We start from the raw sequence: 22,315 nt of genomic DNA, 5'->3' as shown, positions 1-22,315 counted from the left end.
TTTTGAAAAAGAAGAAAAAATCTGGAATTGTAATTGATAATTATTAATTTCGCAGACAAACCGTAAAAAAAAGTTGTTGAGTGTTTACCCACCTTTAAAAAAAAATGGAGGGGGGATGTTGTAAACAAAAAATGTTAGTTTTATTAAAACTCGACAAGATATTATAATTGAATTAAATATGTATTGTATACCTCACCCACTCGGAGCTAATCACCTGAACTGTTAGTTGAAAGCTGTCTTATCAGACCACAAAATTTCTGAACTGGGGATAATATATCTAAAATTATTTTACTCAAATTTTATGGCAATCAGAATACAGTTTCTATTTAAGTTCGCATCCTAAGTAACAACAAATATGGTCTAATAAGTAAATAGTTTATGACATAAAGCAAGCGTTAAAAAAGTTGGATCATGGAAAGAAAACGAAGTTGTTTCGTCGTATTTTCACAGTAGCATTTGATAGGTTACTTTAGGTTAGGTTAGGTAAATGTTAATGATTGCCCCGCAGTGTTAAAGCCCCACTCAGCATTGTAAAGCATTGTTTATTTTCTATGTTTTTTCATAAATCAGCCAAAATTTAATGCTTAAAATTACATGTTTGAAATTACCGAAAAATCATACTTTAAACTGACTGTATGAATAGTTTAATAAATAACTGCATCTCATATTTGTCCCCTTATTTATATACTAGCGGCTACGCCCCTAGAGGCTCATAGTGGCACTTGAGTGAAAGAGGTGTATATTCAACACACCACTACGAGAATCCCTACTGTAAAGGAGAACTATTCCGATTCAACGGTTTGCGATATCCTTCGCTACACACACATGCACACACACACACACAAAGACATTCTGATTTAAGAAAATAAGGATTATAGATAACTTTTTTTCAGAATATGGAAAGATGGGAAGGAAGAGTAGCTTTGGTAACAGGAGCAAGTGCTGGCATTGGGGCGTTATTGGTAAAAGGTAACAGCTTAATAATAAAATAATTAATGTCAAAATTTCAGGAATATGACAATAAAATATACATAAGAAATCTTATAAACATAGAAATGTTATCAAACAAATTTGGGCAATTTGTTGTATTAATCTAAAGGATTATCTTTCTTGCATAGTTAATAAGAAATATAAAGTAATATTTAATTAACAAAAATATTCTTAATAATTTTTACTAAAATACCTCTATAATTTCAGAACTCGCTAAGGCAGGACTCAGGGTAAGATTTTTTTTTGTTTTTTTTCCGCCAAGTTAGACAGTTCTCAATCATTGGAAATTAACTATTTTTATGAAAAAAAAGTTTATATCAGATGATTGAAAATTGTCTAATATGGCAAGAAAAGGAAAAAAATCGACGGGAAACGGCGGTTTACGGCTGTAGCAGCGGTTCCATATTGTTCTCCACAAAAGCAACTGCTGTGCCGAATTTTAGAGCTGTAACTCTTTTATGGGCTGAGATCATAAGCGTTATACTTTTAATTTCAAAAAGTGGCACATCCGCCCTTGTTGTTTTAATTTTTATCATGTTTTAGGTTGAGATTCATAATGAAGTGGAAAATTAAAAATAATTTTTTTATGTACTAATACTAAGATATTTGTATTTCTATTTTAATTTAATGAAACAACACGTACTTAAAAGGTTGTGGGATGTGCAAGAAGGTTAAAACCAATGGAAGATCTAAGAAATGAACTTACAAATGAGAAAGGAAAGGTACATAAAAAATTAAGATAATATAAAGATAAAAAACATTTCATATTAAAAAAAAACGACCTTACAAATATAAATGTTTGTACATAAACTTCAACTATCTACATATAAAAAAGTTAAGTTTTCTAATCTTTAATTCAGGTATTTCCAATAAAATGTGATTTGGCAAGTAAGGACGACATTATGGCCATGTTCAAAGAAATAGAAACAAATCAGGTATTCTATAGCTCAAGAATTCTTGGATCAGTCTCAATTGACTTATAGTTCCCTCCACTCCTTGCTTGTTAAATTAAAGAAGGTGTGAAGGTAAAAATATCTCATCTGATTATCAAATCTTAACATTTTCTAAGCACCTTTCACCACACTGTTCAACCAAAAATGCCCTATTAACAAAAATATGGTATTTTGGGAGGGAAAAGGAAAAAACAGGGAAAATCTTATAATGTTGGTAGGGATATTTAACTATTTAGGGAGGGAAAAAGGAAAAAACAGGGAAAATCTAAACATTTTTGTTTCTTAAATGTTTGTGGGGATATTTAACTTGACAAATATAGTTGAAACAATTTACTTACTGTTAAGGATTTATTTTTTGATAATTGCCAATTAGTCTTTTAATAACGTAGTAAGGTTTATTTTTTAATGCAACCATCTCGTAATAAGCGATTAAATGGCACTTAGAATTCGAATTTCCATCTGAAATTTTGCATGAATAATCCTTGGTAATTTGAAAAATATTGCTCCTAGTTCGAATAAGAGCTCATTAAGTACCTAAAAAGGCTGATTTAGTCAAAATTGTTCATTTTGGTAGGTTATTTGAAAATCATTTTACTCAAACTCATAAAAAAATTTCAGATGGAAATTCGAATTCTAAGTGCCATTTAAGCATTGATTACGAAATGGTTGCATTAACCCCCCCCCCCCCCCTAGGTAACAAAGATATATTTTAAATTCGTATTATTGACAAAAAATACCTCACTGTCTACAAAGGGTTGAATCTAAGAGGTTATTTCAAATAATAATATCCTTTTTTATTGTGTTGAACAATAAACATCCCACTTGAGAGATTTAGTTTACACTTTTTAGTAGCGAAGCTACTCTATAATTCACAATGTCCGTCCGTCTGTCCGTCCGTAAATAATGTATTGGGGGAAACGTGATTTTCTCGGCTCCTATAAAAGATAGAGAGCTGAATTTTTTTGACAACATTCCCATCAATAAGGAGCTCAATTAACTATAAAACATCAATGGCGGTCGGACTGCTTTTTAGCAGGTTTTAGGCTATTTTTTATATTTTCCAAATTTTCCCCATATCTTTGGTATTTATGGTCCGATTGTCAAAATTTTTTCAGTTAAAGATATCAAAATTAAATTTCCCGTCATTTGAAGAAAACAACAATGACGGTCAGACTGCCTTTTTTCAGGTTTTTGGCTATTTTTATATTTTTCACATTTTTCCCCATATCTTTAGTGTTTATAGTCTGATTTTCGAAATTTTTTCAGTTAAAGATATCAAAATTAAATTTCCTGTCGTTTGAAGAAAACAACAATGACAGTCAGACTGCCTTTTTGCAGGTTTTTGGCTATTTTCATATTTTTCACAATTTTACCCATATCTTTGGTGTTTATGGTTCAATTTTCAAAAATTTGTCAATTAAAGATATTAAATTAAATTTCTGGCGTTTTAAGAAAAGAAACAATGGCGGCCAAACTGCCTTTTAGCAGGTTTTTGGCTATTTTTATATGTTTGACATATTTGCCTATATCTTTGGTATTTTTGGTCCAATTTTAAAACTTTTTTGCATTCAACAGTTTCAAAATATTTTTTCCCATTGTTATGTGCATCTAGTATGTAATTTACTTTAACCGTCTTCATCATACAAAATAAAACAAGGTTTCGTGTTTATTTTCTCTAATAAATCTATTTAGGATTTTAATAAATACACTTTAAATCTACTTCTAGTTCTATGTATTCCCATCCACAATTTTTTGTGCTTCGCTACTTATGGATGTTGTCATCCTTGTTTCAGCCTGTTTATTTAGAAATATTGCACCTTTATTATTTACAAGTAATTACAGTTGGGCGAGAGATGGGCCAACTGAAGTTACTTGGATACTAATAAAAAAACCTGTTTCTGGCTTTGTTATTGTATTTGATGAAAATATTGCTTATTTTATCAATTTTAAGTAACGATGCATTGGTTTAAAGCAAGGATTATGTTAAAAGTCAGCTTAACCGTCAGGAAAAATAGAGAACTATGTCAAAAAGTTTAGTTTTAGCTATAGAAGGAAAAAAAAGACAATTAAGTGCACATTTATATACTCCGGAAATTTATTCCCTAATCTTGGATATAGTAAAAATCTGCGGAAAAAGCCGTTTTTTGAGGAAACAAGATACAGTTTTACCCAATCTTTGAGATTATATGAATGAGATGATGTTAAGGTTTGATAATCTGATGAGAAATTTTATCGTTCACAGTCCCTTTAAATATTATGTCTTTGTTATCAATAATAATTCAGGAACTTGGAAGAATTGATGTTTGTATTAACAATGCTGGTCTCAACTTTAAAGAACAGCTGCTGCAGTTTGACTTGCAACATTTGAGGCAAATGATTGACATCAATGTTTTAGGTTTGATTACTTAATTTAGAATTATAGTGTAATATATAATGCTGCAAAATATTCCATTTTTAAAGGTATAATATTCCCACCAAAGCATTTAGTATTAAAAACTGGAGGAAAATAAAAACAATGAGCAATATATTCTGAAATTTAAACAGCAAGCATTCAGAGTTTTATATTTCATTTCATATGAAATTTGATAATTTAGAATCACATTAACTGATTATAATAAGCTTTATGTGAATTGTTAACTTTCCAAATGAGCCAAACACGAAGTAGAAACCTCCATAAACTTTATTCATATAGTCTTAATGGTGTTATAATTGCATATTTTCCTTTTAAGGTGCAAATCTCTGTATTCAGCGCAGTGTGCTGCTTATGAGAAAATTAAATATCAATGATGGACAAATTATCAACATTAACTCAAATTGTGGTCACAAGGTATTTCCAGCTGCTGGTCTCAGGTATTACACTGAATACATTATATTAAACAAATTTTTCTTTCCTACATTATTTTTGCATTGTTTCTTAGGTTTTTATAATGTGCATGCAATCTATTTTATATAATAGTAAACTTAAGGGGTAGTTCAAAACAGAGCATATGCATTCTAATATTTTTTAAAATACAATATTACAATTGATATACTTATCCTACTTTAATATTTGAATTGCTTTGCTTTTATGGATGTTATCATCCTTGTATAATGTATAATACAACTTTTGGAATTACCTAGATAAATCAAAAATATATCTGTTGTTGTAGTTCTAGAATCTACAATAAAAATAATTCTTCTTTAAGGTTTTACAGTGCAACAAAATTTGCACTGACTGCTTTGACAGAGGGTTGGAGACAGGAGCTCAGAGGCCTTAACTCTGGCATTAGAGTTTGTCAAATAAGTCCAGGTAAAATTTTATCAGGAATTATTGTTTTTGCAAGTAGCAAAGCTAGTCTGATACAACAAATCTTTCCGTCTGTTTGTTAGAAACAGAATAGGAGAATTGAAAGAAGGAGGTAGAGTTGAATAGTTTGGGCAGGTGGAGTGGGGTTACTCGATAACCCTTAGAACTAGAATAAGCTAGCTTTCGATTTATGGGAAAATATTGTCCCATTCCTGCACATTCCTCCTTTCTCAGATTAGACGTTTGAAAGATTTTGTCAAGATTGTCTATACCGATGAAGAATAGTTAAATAAGAATAGAAAACTAGCGGATTCTTTCCTAGCCTGTAAGGGCTTTGCCCCAAGAGGTTTGATCCAACAAATTTTTTGTATTTTAGATTTAAAAAGAAAAAGAGAAATTTTATTTTTGAGGGAGGGTTAGTTGACTCCCCCCCCCCTTTTAAATTTAATTATGGAGATCCCCCCCCTCGCCCCCCCCCCCCAAAAAAAAATTCTTTTTTAAACTAAAATTAAAACCATAACAGGACCAGTAGGTATATTCTTTGAAGAGTAGAGCCCAATCGGTGCAGTGGTTACTGATATCTTAAGCTTCAGACAAACAGACAGACAGACATTGTTCAACTCTGTTTTATAGTAGGATGGGTCGATTTAGGAATTTTATATTACTACACATTGGCAAGGGTTACTGGGCCAATATAAAGCCCTGTGAAACTTGAAAGGGGTTTTGTAATCTAATAACAACGGGCGCGCGGGGGGTATAAAATTTGCCCACCCACTTGTAAAATCAAAAATTGTAATTCCTTCAAACCAGTGTTGCGGATCCGCATTGATTGTATGCGGATCCAGATCCGGATCCTCCAAATTTGGTCAGTGCGGGTCCGGACAATAAAAATAAAATCACCAAATTTTTCAAAAATTATTTATTCTTCAATCTCGAAGTCAAAAATACTTTTGATTTTCAAGTCTGAACCTGAAGTGTGTGAGTGAATCAGCTTATCTTAACAAAGTTAAAAGATATTTCAAAATTTGTAAGTGACTATTTTATATAAATTTAGGTAGATTTTTCCATAAATTTATACCCCAGGATCCGGATCCAGATCCGCATTTTTTTGCGGATCCGGATCCTTGGACTCAAAAAAATGCGGATCCTTGTGGATACGGATCCACAACACTGCTTCAAACACAGGCATGTTACATATCAAAATGACCGCATTGAAATGCTGATTACGAATCTAAAAACTATTTTGAAAAATATTGATCCTAGTTTGAATAAGATCGAATAAGGTACCTAAAACAGCTAATTTAGTCAAAACTGTTTATTTTGGTAGGTTATTTGAAGATCAGACCATACTGAATCAATATATTTCAAAACGGTTTTCAGATTCGTAATCAGCATATAAATGCGGTTGTTTTGATGTGCAACCTGCTTGTGTTTGAAGGAATTTAAATGACTTTTTGAAACCAAATCTAAGAGTCAAACTCCACTAAAAAAAGAGCACTGAAAGAGGACTATCCACGAACAAGAGCAAGTGATTATAAGCATCTTCCAGCATTGACCCATAGTACTTTTTTAGTAAATATACTAGGTTTATGTTTAATATTTGCTTTATCGACTAAAAAGTTAGGTTTCACCATGGTTTTATATGAAAAAAACTTTGAAATGTTAAGCATTGTTTGGTGCAATATCATCGAATGTTTTGATGAGTTCAAAATGTTGTTTAAAAGCTTAATGTTGTTTTAATGCAACCATCTCGTAATCAGTGAGCAAATGGCACTTAGAATTGGAATTTCCATCTGAAATTGTGCAAGAGTAATCCTTGGTAGGTCTATTTTCCCTAAATCGAACAAAATTTGAAAAAGTAACGGCTAACAGCTGGCGGCTCAGCAGTTTTGCCATTTTTTGGATATATATAGTACAAATTATTCACAAAACCTATCTCCACCTTATTTTCGTTGCCACTCCAAAACATTATCAAACGGTTCTAGATGGTAGTTGTTGGTACTAGAAGTTTCAAAAATGGTTATTGCTATTATTTAACATGAATATAACCAAAAATATGTTTTAAATAGTTGATTCCTACGTAAATGATGATAAATTTACCCTGAAAATAGACTAAAAACGGCTGAGCCGCCAGCCGTTACTTTTCCAACTTTTTGTTACATTTAGGGAAAATAGATCTACCAAGGATTACTCATGCAAAAGTTTAGATCGAAATTCGAATTCTAAGTGCCATTTGCTCACTGATTACGAGATGGTTGTATTAACCCCCCCCCCCCCCTTTGTAAACAGTTTAATTAATGAACTTTTGCAATTTACAACATTTGATGCTTTTCTGCAGGGTTGTTTTATTTTGTCTTTTGAACTCAACAAAGCATTTGATGATATTGCTTTAAAAATTGATTTACATTTTAAAGTTTTTTTTATATAAAACCATGGTGAAACCTAACTTTTTAGTCTATAAAGCAACTTTTAAACATAAACCTAATATATACACTAAAAAAATACTATGGGTCAATGCTGAAGATGCTTAGAATCACTTGCTCTGATTCGTGGATAGTCCTCTTTGGCATGGCAGTTGCTTTAAAGGGTTACAATTTGGAACTTTGAAGAAATGCTGCAACCAACTTTTTTTTTCAAAAGAATTTCCCTTTATTTTCATTTGACACTTCTATAATACAAAGTAGAATGATGTCTGTCCCTTAAGATCTCAGTAACCACTGAACCAATCGGATTCTACTCTTCAGGGAATATACCTACTGGTTCTGTGGCGGTTTTAGGCTATATACTTTGGGGGTGGGACACTCCCAACCCCCCCAAAAAATAAAAAAATCCCCCCCCCAAATTTTTTAAAAATTTAAAAGGGGGGGGGGGTTTAATGCAACCATCTCATAATCAGTGAGCAAATGGCACTTAGAATTCGAATTTTGATCTGAACTTTTGCATGAGTAATCCTTGGTAGGTCTATTTTCCCTAAATCGAACAAAAAGTTGGAAAAGTAGCGGCTGGCGGCTCAGCTGTTAGGCTAGGGGCGAAGCCACTAGTATTATATATAGTGACATGTTTGAAATAATTCAAGTGTTAGGTAAGTTAAAATATAACAGAAATTTTTGTTAAAAAACTATGATTGTCTCAGATTATTTAAATTTGTTTAATTTGGCAAGAAATGGAAAAAAATACGATAGGAAACGTTAGTCTTTGGCGAGAGTGGCGGTTCCACTGTCGTTTCTTCACAGTTGCACACATAAGTCAACAAGTCACTATCAGATGATTCAAAATTGTCTAATTTAAGTAGAAAAGGCAATAAAAAAAATTCAAAGGGGACAGCAGTTTTCGACAAGAGTGGCAGTTTTGCCGCCTTTTCTTTACAGTTTCACTATGTACCTTTTTATGGCAATGCCCCCCCCCCCCTTCTTATATTTCATTAGTTCTATTTTGATGAGAAATAAATTATATTTTTTCCATGGATTTTAGGATATGTAAATGACACAGATTTCTTCAAATCAATGATGGATGGTATGAATTTAAGTGCTCTTATAGCAGAACTCCCACTTGGTATAAAGGTACTTAATTTTGAGAAATTTTGGCTTATTTTAAATACAGGTTGGCAAAAATAATTACATAACAGCTAAAAGTATAGGTAAATAAGTTATAATTACAACAAACTCCAATAAAAGCTTGAGAGCAATATTTGAAAATATTTTAGGGAATGGATGTTGTGAATACTTGTTTATACGTTTTAAGCTGTCCTGCACATATGGAGGTCAATGATATTATCATGAGAGAAACAGAAGCTGGAGTGGAGAGTGGGATATAAAAAAAATATTGTTTTGTCTACCAGTGAAAGTGTTTTTTTTTATGCACTGTATAATATTAAAATAAAACCCCTATTATGCACTATATACTTAAATTACATTAAAACCCCTTCTATATTAACCATAGAAATTCCTTTTCAAATAATTTGAGCACAAAGTAGTTTTAATATCTATGAGGCAATTTAAAACTTCAAATTCATTTAGCAGCAATGTGTTTTAAATATCATATGAGCTAAAAATGTTATCTTTTTACCACATACGTCTTAATAATATTTTAGTTGGCAACTTACCCTTATCTAATGCATTTCTATAAAAAAAAATTATTGTAAAAACAAAAAGTTCAAATTTTTCATGAGTAAAAAATACATGTATTTGCTATCATAAAATTCTATTATATATTTATTACGTCTTTTTTAAGTTGACAATTTATCAACAATCGTTGTATGCAAGGGAGTACTATTGATAGAATTATGTTTGAGGGAGGGAGGGGTGGATAGATTTTAAAAATTTAAATATACAATACAAGTAGCTTATTACATTTAAAAGGTATATATTCTATTCCTCTTGCAAACTATTCTTGTTTTAATTTTGTAACACTTTATATGATATGCTTTGTAATCAATTCAATAAACATCTAAACTAGTTTAATATTAATAACTATCATTATAAAGAATCTTTAAAATGGAAAGATGGTCAGGAAGAGTTGCTCTTGTAACAGGAGCTAGTGCTGGCATTGGTGCTGCCATAGCTAAAGGTAATATAATAATAATTCTTGTATAGTTATACACTATTTTTTTCTTGATTAAATAAAAAAAATGCATAATTTAGATTTCTGAAAAATTATTTTATCAAAATTATAAAATCTCAGTGTTAATGGAAGCTGGAATGAAAGTTGTTGGGTGTGCCAGAAGGATAGACAAAATAGAGGAGTTTGCTTCAGAATGGGATAGCCTTCCAGGAAAGGTAATTTAAAAAAGAAATCTAATCCAAAATAAATTGAAGAAATATTTGGTAAAGTTAATTGAAAATATTAAGATATTAAGATTTTCCAATTAAAGAGCTATCACTTTATTTAGCTAATCCCATACAAATGTGATTTGGAGAGTGAGCAAGACATTATTGATATGTTTAAATGGATAGCTGACAATAAGGTAACATTTTAAGTACAAAATACTATTAAAATTCCATCATCGAAACATTTAAAGTATTATGTATGTCATAATTTATCACTTGAAATTGTCAAATTCATGTTTACTATGAACTGTATATCAATTTCACTGTATATCTTAAAGGGGGGAGGCGGATGTGCCACTTTTTGAAACTAGAAGTAAAACGTGCATGATCTCAGCCCATAAAAGAGAGACAGCTCTAAAATTCGGCACAGCAGTTCTTTTTGTGGAGAACAATATGGAACTGAAGAAACGGCGGTGTAACCGCCGCTCCTGCTGAATACCGCCGAGATTGTTTTTGCCTTTTCTCGCCATAATAGACAATTTTCAATAATCTGAGATAAATTTTTTTTTTTCATAAAAATTTCCCGTATATTTTCACTTCACACTTGTAATATTTTACACGTGCAATTTTTTAGTTGCGAAGCTACTCTATAATTCGAAATGTCCATCCGTCTGAGACAGAATAGGGGAAACGTGATTTTCTCGGCTCCTGTTTAAGATAGAAGGCTGAAATTTCTTGTCAACGTTCCCAATAATATTGAGCATAATTAAGTATAAAACATGGATGCCAGTCGGACCTCTTTTTAGCAGGTTTTATGCTATTTTATAATTTTTCTAACTTTTCTTTAGGGTCCAATTTTCAATTTTTTTTCAGTTATAGATATCAAAATTAAATTTCCTGTCGATTAAAAAAAAACACAAGCATGACGGTTCGACTGCCTTTTTGCAGGTTTTAGACTATTTTTTATATTTTTCACATTTTTCTCCATATCTTTGGTGATTATGGTCCGATTTTCCAAATTTTTTCAGTTATATATATCAAAATTAAATTTCTTGTCGTTTTAAGAAAACAAATGTTTTTATTCTTTAACAAATTTATATGTTTATAAATTTTCCCGCATCTTTGGTGTTTTAGGTTCAATTTACAAACTTTTTTGGGATATCAGTTTCAAAATAATTTTTCCAATTGTTATGAGCATCTTATATGTCGTCATCATACAAAATAAAACAAGGTTTATTTTCTCCAAAAAATCTATTCTTGATTTTAAAAAATACACTTTAAATCTACTTGTACACAATTCCATCAACGTTTTTGTGCTTCGCTACTTATGGATGTTGTCATCCTTATTTAATATTGACATGTTTGAAATATTACAAGAATCACGAGCAAATATAAGGGAAATTTTTATGAGAAAAAATAGTTTATTTCCAATGATGAGAACTGTCTAACTTGGCTGAAAAAAAAAAGCGGCGGGAAATGGTGGGTTTCGGCGGGAAACGGCGGTTTTCGCCACCGTTTCTTCACAGTTCCTTATTGTTCTCCACAAAAACAACTTCTGTGCCAAATTTTAGAGCTGTAACTCTTTTATGGACGGAGATTATTCGCGTTGTACTTTTGGTTTTAAAAAATGGCACATCCGCCCCCTCCCTTTATTCAAGGCAAAGTTCACGTAAAACAAAATCACCCACAAAAATATTTAATTATGATAATTATTAAGCCCAATGTTAACTTTACAGTTTAGTAGTTAAAAACTCAACTTCGCCATGATGTAATTCAAAAATATATACTCTAGGAATTAGGAAAAGTAGATGTTTGTATAAACAATGCTGGTATGTCTACATCCGAAACTTTACTCGATGGTAAATATGAAAACTGGAAGAAAATGATGAATATAAATGTAATAGGTACTAATTAATTTCTTAGAATTATATTGATTACCTACCATGAACACTTTGTTCCTATTTCTTTGCCTATAAAGTGAAAAAATACATCAAGACAGTTTAAAATAATCAACTATTTCATTAAGCTCTATGTTTGTGTACTAAGCTGAGCATTGAGTCCATGCAAGCCAACAACATCAATGATGGGCACATTGTTATGATCAGCTCTATGTCTGGACACCGAGTGCCTCCAAGTCCTGCTACCAGGTATAAAAAGAGAAAAGGTCGACAATTTTAGTTGTGCAATGTTTTTTTACAAAATTATTCAGATTTCTTTTGAACAATAAAAAGCTTTTGGTTTTTTTTAAATTAAATAAAACTAAGGAATCTAATTGTGGGACACGACATGGGCTCTCTAGAGATCTCGTATTTTAGATTTTATTCTGCAACAAAGTTTGCAGTAAATGGTTTAATTGAAGGCTGGAGACAATCTGTTAGAGAAATTAAATCTCAAATCAGAATTTCTGGTTTAAGCCCAGGTAAGGAAAAATAATTTAAATCCATGCTGGAATGAATGTCAGACCCTGCACCTTTCCATCAAACTAACTTGTAACACCAATAAACGTACTCCACTACAAATGTTGTAATAGAAAACACCTTTTGATCAGAATTAAAACTTATACCTGTCTTTTTTTTTATTTAATGGTATTTTTTAAAGAGGGGGGGGGGGGTAATGCAACCATCTCGTAATCAATGATTAAATGGCACTTAGAATTCGAATTTCGATCTGAATTTTTTCATGAGTAATACTTGGTAGGTCTATTTTCCCTAAATCAAACAAAAAGTTGGAAAAGTAACGGCTGGCGGCTCAGCCGTTTAGTCGTTTTTTGCCTATTTTCAGGGCAAATTCATCATTAGTTACGTAGGAATCAACTTTATAAAACATATTTTTGGTTTAGTTCATGTTAAATGATAGCAATAACCATTTATGAATTTCTAGTACCAACAGCTACCGGCTAGAACCGTTTGATAGGGTTTTTGAGTTACAAAAAGTATTATGTGGAGATAGGTTTCGTGACTAATATGCTCTTAAGATAGGCAAAAATTGGCAAAACGGCTGAGCCGCCAGCCGTTACTTTTCCAACTTTTTGTTCGATTTAGGGAAAATAGACCTACCAAGCATTATTCATGCAAAATTTTAGATCGAAATCGAATTCTAAGTGCCATTTAATCAATGATTACGAGATGGCTGCATTACCCCCCCCCCCCCTTATTGGATTAAGTTTTGCAATTTGCGGAGATTATGGGTAAATAGCAGTAAATTTTTTTTCATAATCTTGGCAAATTAACAAAATTACAAAAGCTAAATTATCAGTTTGCTTTTTGAAAGTTGAAATAATAATTTTGGTTTAGGTCAAGTTGAGACAGAGTTTGCCGAAGCAATGACCAAGGATAAGAAATTAACAAAATTACAAAAGCTAAATTATCAGTTTGCTTTTTGAAAGTTGAAATAATAATTTTGGTTTAGGTCAAGTTAAGACAGAGTTTGCCGAAGCAATGACCAAGGATAAGAAATTAACAAAATTACAAAAGCTAAATTATCAGCTTGCTTTTTGAAAGTTGAAATAATAATTTTGGTTTAGGTCAAGTTAAGACAGAGTTTGCCGAAGCAATGACCAAGGATAAGAAATTAACAAAATTACAAAAGCTAAATTATCAGCTTGCTTTTTGAAAGTTGAAATAATAATTTTGGTTTAGGTCTAGTTGAGACAGAGTTTGCCGAAGCAATGACCAAGGATAAGGATAAGGCAAGGAAATTATATGACAGTATCTCCTGTCTCCAGGTATACAAATATTATTTAAATTTAACAATTTAGAATTTAATTCGATAGATTACATCAATAATTATCGAAGCTGTTTGCAATAATAAGCTTAACATGCGAGCAAAAAGTAAATTTAATAGGCATGTCTTATCATGGAAATTTTTGTTACTTCCAATCTGAAATTATCAATAACAATTTATGTTTGTGAAGAGACAATTTTTGCAATCTAAGCCTTCAAAATTGATCTCTAATAATGACATTTGTTTTCAGTAAAATATTTTGTTTCAGGCAGTAGACATGGCCGAATCAGTCAAATTTATCTTGTCAGCCCCACCCCATGTTCAAATTCATGATATTTTAGTTAGACCAACCGAACAAGTTTCATAATATATTTTTACCATAAATAATAATCAGTGAGGGTTGATTATACTGTATATCTCCTTATAATTATCGTGTATAACTCCTTATCAACATACAAACATGGAGAAAGCTAAAAAATGTTTATTTTATTGTTCTTATCAGTAAGAGATATCTAATGTAATCAATCCACACGCCAAATTATAATAAATCGATGCTGTGTTTAATATAAAGCATTACACATTTTCTAATGTTTGAAAAAAAAATAACATTAAAATAAAAAAATATTTCTTACCTTTCCGGTAATCTCCGTCAGTCTTTCTCCTTGCATCATATCTGAAATATAAAGAGTTACTGAAGAATGATAGAAAGTATATGCACAGAAGTATAAAGTTTATGAAAAAGTACTAGAAAAAAAACATTAGAGATTTAAAATCCGTAAATAAATTTGGTTAAATCTTAGCAGTGACTTTCTTCAAATAACTATACACTAAATTTTTTCATTATCGATCTATAATTAAGAAAAGGTATCTTCAACAAATTAAGAGGAAAACTCAAAAAATGCTTTCTTTATAACCATTATATTATGTTGTACCATATTTTTTCAGAGAAAATTTTTCATCAAATATTGCACGCTAAAATCCTTGTTATTCATAAAAATAACTGACCTAATTTTCATTCTTCCTGCATTGGTGCGTTTACTCTAAGTTTCAAATCAAACATTACAACTATTCGCGAATAAAAAATTAAGAAATGTTAATGACAGTGTTGTGGATCCGGATCCTGGGGTATAAATTTATGGAAAAATCTACCTAAATTTATATAAAATAGTCACTTACAAATTTTGAAAATCAGACATTCTCGTGATGAGAGCCAATCTTTAAGGTTTAGGTTCAGACTTGAAAATTAAAAGTATTTTTGACTTCGAGATTAAAGAATAAACATTTTTTGAAAAATTTGGTGATTTTATTTTTTTGTCAAGGATCCGGATTCGGTCGGATCCGGATCCGCACTGACCAAATTTGGAGGATCCTGATCCGCAACACTGGTTAAAGATATAACAAGGTTATTCAGTAATCAAAGAAGATTATTGTCTTCATCCATCCCTTTACAAGAACAAAACATCCAAGCTTTCGGAAGTTTCCTTAAACGTGCCTTGTCGAGCCCCCTTGTTTTGAAATACATCAGAAAAAATGGAGGGGTAGGGTATTTCTTTCAGTGAGGTTAGGTTAAAATGAAAACTAGGTATCCATGAAGTGTTATTCTTTAAAAAAAATTAAAAATTTAGGTGCTACATATGTCCTAAAAAATTAATGTTCTTGGTGTTCTCTATAATTCACTTCCGATAATCGAACCAGATTTTAAAAGATATTATATATAATGATGATAATCTTTGCCTTCAAAAAGTAAGAGTTGAAAGAAAAACCTCCAGACGCTAATTTTAGCCTACCAATTAAGAGTCCGAATCCGCTAGGTATTAAAAAACGGATCCCGGATTCCAAAATTGGCCAAAAATTGGGCGGATTCCGGATTGCCAATCCTATAAACTACATGGATATAGTTGTAAATTTATTCCTGTTCTTCATTGTATGTTTTGATACTGTTTGCCATTGCTCTCTCCATGTCTGCCTCGTATGATTTACCAGCCTCGCCATTCTTAAAATTTATCATTATTTCCAGGGAGGAAGGGGGAATTACAATGTTTACTTATTTGTTGCCTTATATACATTGGATACTTTTATCAAAGTTTCAGACTGGCCAGCCAATTTTGAAAATAAAAAACGTACATAACGTACACAAAAAAAATACGTTACGTACATAAAAAAAGTAAAAAAACGTACAAAAACGTACATTCCTAATAAAAATAAATTAAATAATTTCCTAGTTATCTATTATCAATACATTTAAGTCTACTAGCGGCTACCTGTAAAGGAAAACCATAGCGGACTGACAAGATATCCTATTACTCTATTTAAAAGAACTAACGTCTACGCTCCTAAAGGCCTCTAGGGGCACTTGAGGAAGGGAGAGTTGAATTCAATAACCCAATTTTTTTATTTTAGATTTAAAAAGAAAAAGTAAAAAAACATGGATGACAACATAAATAAGTAGCGAAGCTCAAAGAGTCAAAAGTTATATATAGACATCTGGAAAAAAAATTAACTTAAAATCAGTGAGCAATTAAAATTTATTTTTGGGGGGAGGAGGTAATTTTTTTCTAAAGTCGATTTCTCTTGGGAGGGTGGATGGTGATACTCTTCCCCAAAATAGTTATAAAACTTTCAAAAACCTATGAGAAGCTATCCTGTTAAGGAGAACCATATCGGTTCAGTGTTAGCGAGATCCTTTGGTACAAACAAACAGACATCCTGTTATTACGTACAAAGTTTATCCTATTATAAGGACCAGCGACTACGCCCTTGGAGGTCTCTAGAGGAACTTGATTAGGGGGGGAGTTGAATCCAAAAACCCATTTTTTTATTTTTCATTTAAAAATAAAAACTAAAAAACAAGGATGACAACATCCTTAAGTAGCGTAGCTAAAAAGTTATGGATGGAGATCTGGGAAAATAAATAAAATATAGAGTAGTGTCATAAAAAATAAGCATTTAACTTATTTTAATAAATCATTAAACCTTTTTAAAAATATATATTAACAACGTGAAAATCTAGGAATAAATTCAGCCCCCCAACCAATAAGCAAATCTCAATGAAACTTAGTGGAAGTATTAAGAATGAAAACTTATACAATCCCTGAAAATTACAACCGCCTTCAAGAATATGAGTAGAGAAAATCACAAAAACCTATACATCTAGGAATCGATCTAGCACTGCAACAAATAGACAAACCTTAAAGAAACTTTTTGAAAATATGTAGAACGTGAATTTATTTATTTCCTGAAAATTTCAGCCGTCTATCTTGAATAGAAGTCGAGAAAACCATGAAAACTTGAAAATCTAGGAATAGATCTAGCACCCCAACCAAAAGGCAAATCTCAATGAAAATATGTAGAATGTGAACTTATTTAATCAAAAAAACAGGAGCCGAGAAAATCACGTTTCTCCGATAGCATAACGGACTGACAAAGTGATTATAGAGTAGCTTTGCTAATAAATTTTTTAGTGAGGGAGGGGGGAGTAGACCACCCCCTTTTTTATTTCAATTTTAAAAAGAAAGAAAAAATAGGGGAAGGGTGGTGATTTTTTTCTAAGAGTGATTTCTCTTGGGAGGGTGGTTGTACCCTCTCACAGGACCTATGAGAAGCTACCCTGTAAAGGAGAACCATATCAGTTTAGCGGTTAGCGAGAACCTTCGGTACAAATAAACTGACAGACAGACATACATCCTGTTATTACGTACTGAGTATATTCTATTATACAAAGTAGTAAGTTTTTTTGTCTGATGCTTAAGATTTTCATTTCTGAACCGATTAATTACTCAATTTCAGGGAAACTTCACACAGTTACCGAGATGGTTTTAGGCTATTTTTCTACCATTTTGAATACAGGTTCTCGAAGGGATATGGAAGGACAGAGAAAATAGCCTACAACCTCACAAAGATTATGTCGGTTCAGCAGTTAGCGAGATTCTACGCTACAGGAAAAAAAAGGATATATAGGATATACATGAACCTAGTAATAGTGTCTAACTTTTTATCTTTGTGACGTAACAAAAATCCATCTATTTTTTAGGGGTTTCCTTTCCCACCTCCCCTCTCATCCTTCGATTTTTTAAAGTCACAAAGATAAAAAGTTAGACACTATTACTAGGTTCGATATACATACAATAAGATATAGGGTTATTTTGTCTAATGCTAAAGATCTCAGAAAATACTAGTCTTTAATACAAACTAAATCAAACAGATTGGGTTCTAATCTTCAGGGAATATATCTACTGGTCCTGTGGTGGTTTTAGGCTATTTTCTTGGAGTGTGGGAAACCCACCCCTCCAAAAAAACATCAACCACCCCTCAATTTATTTTTGTAAACTAATGCAAATAAGCGGGGTGGGGGAACCCCCACCGCACCCTGGGGCGAAATCTAAATGAAAAAAATCATCACAATCTTTTTTTTCGTTTTTTTGGACAAATTTCGAACAAACGATTCTATAAAGGAGGGGAAGAAGCCTCTAGAGGCTAGGGGCGAAGCCGCTAATCCTAGTAGTAAGTAAAAAGCTTTAAGTGTCCCTCCCCTCAAGACAATAGCTTAAAACCATCACAGGACTATTAGGTATATTCCCTGAAGAGTAGAGTCCAATAGGTTCATTGGTTACTGAGATCTTAAGCTTCTGATAGACAGACGGACAAGGAGACGGACAGACATCATTCTACTTTGTATTATAGATAATATACTATTTTTGTAATACTTTTTGTACAAATACAAATACATATACATATACAAATACTTTTATAGGTACTTATATTTGATTCTTACTCTTTAATAAATGAAAATACAAAAAAATAAGACTTTTTAATCCTAAACTGATCACCTTATGATATATTGGAAAATTTACCTAAGTATATATATAAAGAATTTGAAAAAAAATTTCGTAAATCTTTTAAAGGGGTAAGTAGTTGCTTAAACTTGAGTTTAGTCAACTGCATATCTTTTTCTGTTCAATAGTTTCAACTAAATCTATAGAACATATATTTCAAATCCATAAATTTAAACTATAAGTTCTAATAACATAATTTACCTAATTTACCTACATATTTTTGTTCTATGAAAATTTAAGATAATATTGAATTTATTTAATATAATACACCTATGGTTTTTGTTAAAATTTTCGTACAAAACATACAAATTACTTTTCTGCTAATATTTGATTCTTATTATTTAAAAAAAAACGTAAAACGTACAAAAATACAAATTTCAAAATACGTTACGTACACATATCAAAATAACGTCCAGAACGTACACAGATTCGATGCGTAACGTACAAAACGTACACTCTGGCCAGTCTGAAGTTTGGTTGGTTCATTTAGTTGAGTATTTTAGTTCATCATCAGACGCATCTCTCTTTTTGACTGTGAAGGCCAGAGAATACGGACACCTTGTTCCTCCATGAATTCCTGCTGTCTTTGGCAAGTTTCTCAGCTTCTCCCCATGTTAATTCCAAATTAAAGAGGTCCTTTTCAGTGCTCCGCCTCCAGGTCATTTTTGGTTGTCCCCGATTACGTTTACCAGTGGTGGGGTTCCATTTTAAGCACTTTTTTGGAAACCTATTTTGTTCCATTCTGAGCACATGTCCTAGCCACCTTAGTCTTTTATATTTCACTTCTGCTTCAATACTATTGCACTTGGTCTTAGCATACAGCTCAAGGTTTGATATTTTGTTTGGCCAGAATATTTTGCAAATTCTTCTTAGGCAGCTATTGTGAAATGCATTAAGTTGATTTGTTTCAGTTTTCACAGTTCTCCAGCATTCCGCTCCATAGAGAAGAACTGATTTCACATTACTGTTGTAAAGTCTGATTTTTGTTTTCAGAGCAAGTTTCTTTGAATTCCAAACGTTGTGTAGACTGTTGAAAGCAACCCTAGCCTTATCAATCCTGGTTTTAATATCAGCTTTTGAGCCATTTTCACTGCTGATAACACTCCCCAGATAGGTGAATTTGTTGCTTTGTTTCAATTGTTCACCATTTATTGTTATAGTTTGATCAGGGTTTGTAGGTATATTCATAATTTCAGTCTTCTTGACATTAACAAAGAGCCCGACTTGTCCTGCATATTTGACTAGTCTATCTGTCTTAGCTTGTAGATGTTTAATTGTTTCTGAAATCAGTGCCAGGTCATCAGCAAAGTCCAGATCTTCTAGGTGTCCTAGTATGCCCAGCTGGAGACCACGTTTTTTGTCCTCTGTGGTTTTCTTCATCACCCAGTCAATGACCAATATAAATAGAATAGGTGATAAAATGCATCCCTGTCTAACTCCAGTGCTTATTTTAAAGAAATCAGATGTCTTATTGTTTCCAACTGAAACACAGGCTTGGAAGTTGTCATAAAATTTAGTTATCATAATTATCATCTTTTCTGGTATACCATAACTTCTTAGTATTTTCCAGAGTGTTTGTCTGTGTATGGAGTCAAAGGCCTTAGAGAAATCAACAAAATTCACGTGAAGTGGCTTGTTAAATTCAACACATTGTTCAATAACTGTCCTAAGGGTGAAAATTTGGTCAACACAGCCCCTTCCAGCACGGAATCCAGCTTGTTCTTCTCTCAGTTTATTGTCAATTTTCTCATCAATTCTGTTTAAAATAACTTTACATAGGACCTTGCTTGGGATAGAAAGCAGCATAATTCCTCTCCAATTATCACAATTGTTCAAATCTCCCTTCTTAGGTAGTTTTATGATTATACCTTTAGACCAGTCCGTTGGTATCTTTTCTTGCCTCCAAATTTTATCAAAAAGATCAGTTAGAGTCCTAGCAGAAAGATCTATGTCTGCCTTAAGCATTTCGGCAGTTATCAAGTCAGGTCCTGGTGCTTTGTCATTCTTTAGGCAATGTATAGCAGCTTTAACTTCTTGAATAGTTGGTGGTCTTATATCTATGTCTATTTCATGTCCTGGTTCTGGTTCAGCAGTAATTTCTGGTTCAGGTCTGTTCAACACTTCTTCAAAATGTGATTTCCACCTTTCAGCAATTTCTTTTTCTGTAGTGAGTAATTTACCATCTTTAGCCTTGATAGTTTCACCACTCTTTTTGCTATATTTGCCACTTAATTGCTTGGTTATGTTGTATACTGTTTTCATGTTACCAAAGTCAGCTGCTCTCTGGGCCTTTTCAGCCAGATTGTCAATGAAATCTCTCTTGTCTTTCCTTGTGCACTTTTTGACTTCTTTGTCTTTAGCAGTATATTCAGCTTTTAAATTGCTCATGTCAGCCAAGTGTTGAGCATTATGGATTTTGTTTTTGAGCTTCTTTCTCTCTTCTATTTTGATCCATGTTTCTTCAGAGATCCAGTCCTTTTTCTCTGGTTTCTTGTGTCCTAGGGTTTCCTTAGCAGTAGATTGAAAGTTTTCTTTAATTGAAGTCCATGTGATCTCAGTCTCGTCATTTAGGTCCTCTAAGACTTGAAATCTATTTCTGAGTTTTAAAACAAATTCATTCTTTATCACAGGGTCCTTTAATCTTGAAGAATCATATTGTCTACCAATCTCACTCTTTTTATCATGGCCAGTACGCTTCAGCTTTAATTTAATCTTACTGACAACTAGTTCATGGTCACTAAATATGTCGGCTCCTCTATAGCTCCTACAGTCTTGCATTGATTTGACCCATTTTCTATTGATCATAATGTGGTCAATCATGTTTCTTGTTTGTCCATCGGGTGTTGTCCAGGTATATTTGTGAATGTTTTTGTGTTGGAATAATGTACCTCCTACAACCATATCATTATTTAAACAGAATTCAAGTAAAAGTTCTCCATTTTCATTTCTTGTACCTATGCCAAAGTGTCCCATTGCATTCTCCACTCCAGTCCTGTCAGTTCCTACTTTAGCATTCATATCTCCAAGAACTAGGCACATGTCATGTTTGGGTACTGAGTTTCTGATTGATTGCAGTTGATCATAAAACTCTTGTTTTACTTCTCTATCTTTGTCATTTGTTGGGGCATAGCATTGGATAATGGTCAACTTGCAGTGCCTTGATTGGAATCTAGCCTTAATTATTCTGTCTGATATAGGTTTCCAGTCTATTAGTGAATTGACATGTCGTTTTTGAATAATTATAGCAACACCATACATATGTTGGCTTTCATGACCAGAATAAAGTATTAGGTGGCCATCTTTGGTTGTAGTTTGTCCTTGTCCTGTCCATCTACATTCCGCAATTCCAAGTATTCCAATATTGTAACTTGTCATTTCTTTAACTACTTGGGCTGTTTTAGTTGACTCATACATTGTTCTAACATTCCAGGTTCCTATCTTACAGCTTTGCTTAGAACTTATTGGTCCTGTCATCAAGTTGATAGCTTCCTTTCGGATTTGACCATCATCTTTCATATTCTCAGTAAACTGAGCATCAGTTCCAACAGTTCTTGTTTCATGTACACCTCTGGCTGTGTGAAAGCCATAAGTGTTTGAGGTTCTGTGGGTGTTTTCTTGAACAGATTTTTTTACAGGTAGGATAGTTAGTCCTACGCAAACCTTTCATATCCCTGGAAGGAAGGGTGACTGGTAAGGGGAGGGACGTCAATATCCCCCAGTACTTCAAGAAGTACCTCCTAACTTTAGTTAATAGTTTTAATTTAC

The 22,315-nt window shown here is 32.4% G+C and overlaps 3 protein-coding genes across 9 annotated transcripts in view; 2 read left to right on the top strand and 1 right to left on the bottom strand.

Moving 5' to 3' along the window:
• Pi3K68D (phosphatidylinositol-4-phosphate 3-kinase catalytic subunit Pi3K68D) overlaps nucleotides 1–22,315 on the bottom strand; it is a 91,266-nt gene that overhangs the window by 68,420 nt on the left and 531 nt on the right. For all 6 annotated transcript variants that reach the window (XM_080161033.1, XM_080161031.1, XM_080161034.1 and 3 more), the window contains exons 2-4: nucleotides 15,633–15,711; nucleotides 14,724–14,760; nucleotides 14,351–14,391 (exon numbers count right to left, since the gene is read on the bottom strand). In XM_080161033.1, the coding sequence (XP_080017159.1) occupies nucleotides 14,351–14,391; nucleotides 14,724–14,760; nucleotides 15,633–15,711 (157 nt within the window). The remainder of the gene's footprint in view (nucleotides 1–14,350; nucleotides 14,392–14,723; nucleotides 14,761–15,632; nucleotides 15,712–22,315) is intronic.
• Nucleotides 870–9,684, top strand: LOC145319161 (dehydrogenase/reductase SDR family member 11-like). Its single transcript, XM_080161066.1, has 9 exons — nucleotides 870–969; nucleotides 1,198–1,220; nucleotides 1,641–1,712; nucleotides 1,851–1,925; nucleotides 4,227–4,338; nucleotides 4,673–4,793; nucleotides 5,129–5,232; nucleotides 8,701–8,789; nucleotides 8,933–9,684. Exons 1-9 carry the CDS (start codon nucleotides 897–899, stop codon nucleotides 9,041–9,043), a joined length of 780 nt encoding a protein of 259 aa, XP_080017192.1. The 5' UTR covers nucleotides 870–896; the 3' UTR covers nucleotides 9,044–9,684.
• On the top strand, nucleotides 9,665–14,354 carry LOC145319162 (dehydrogenase/reductase SDR family member 11-like). Of its 2 annotated transcripts, none has more exons than XM_080161068.1 (8): nucleotides 9,665–9,795; nucleotides 9,910–10,004; nucleotides 10,118–10,192; nucleotides 11,788–11,854; nucleotides 12,022–12,142; nucleotides 12,311–12,414; nucleotides 13,634–13,719; nucleotides 13,987–14,354. In XM_080161068.1, the coding sequence occupies exons 1-8, from the start codon at nucleotides 9,723–9,725 to the stop codon at nucleotides 14,083–14,085; spliced, it is 720 nt and encodes a 239-aa protein (XP_080017194.1). In that variant the 5' UTR covers nucleotides 9,665–9,722; the 3' UTR covers nucleotides 14,086–14,354. The 2 variants fall into 2 exon arrangements, with proteins under 2 accessions (XP_080017194.1, XP_080017193.1); XM_080161067.1 differs by having other exon boundaries at nucleotides 11,788–11,899.

This window comes from Acartia tonsa, chromosome 5 (genome assembly GCF_053477335.1).
Source record: "Acartia tonsa isolate MP-2025a chromosome 5, ASM5347733v1, whole genome shotgun sequence".
NCBI lineage: Eukaryota > Metazoa > Arthropoda > Copepoda > Calanoida > Acartiidae > Acartia > Acartia tonsa.
This window is presented reverse-complemented; position numbering and strand designations above follow the sequence as displayed.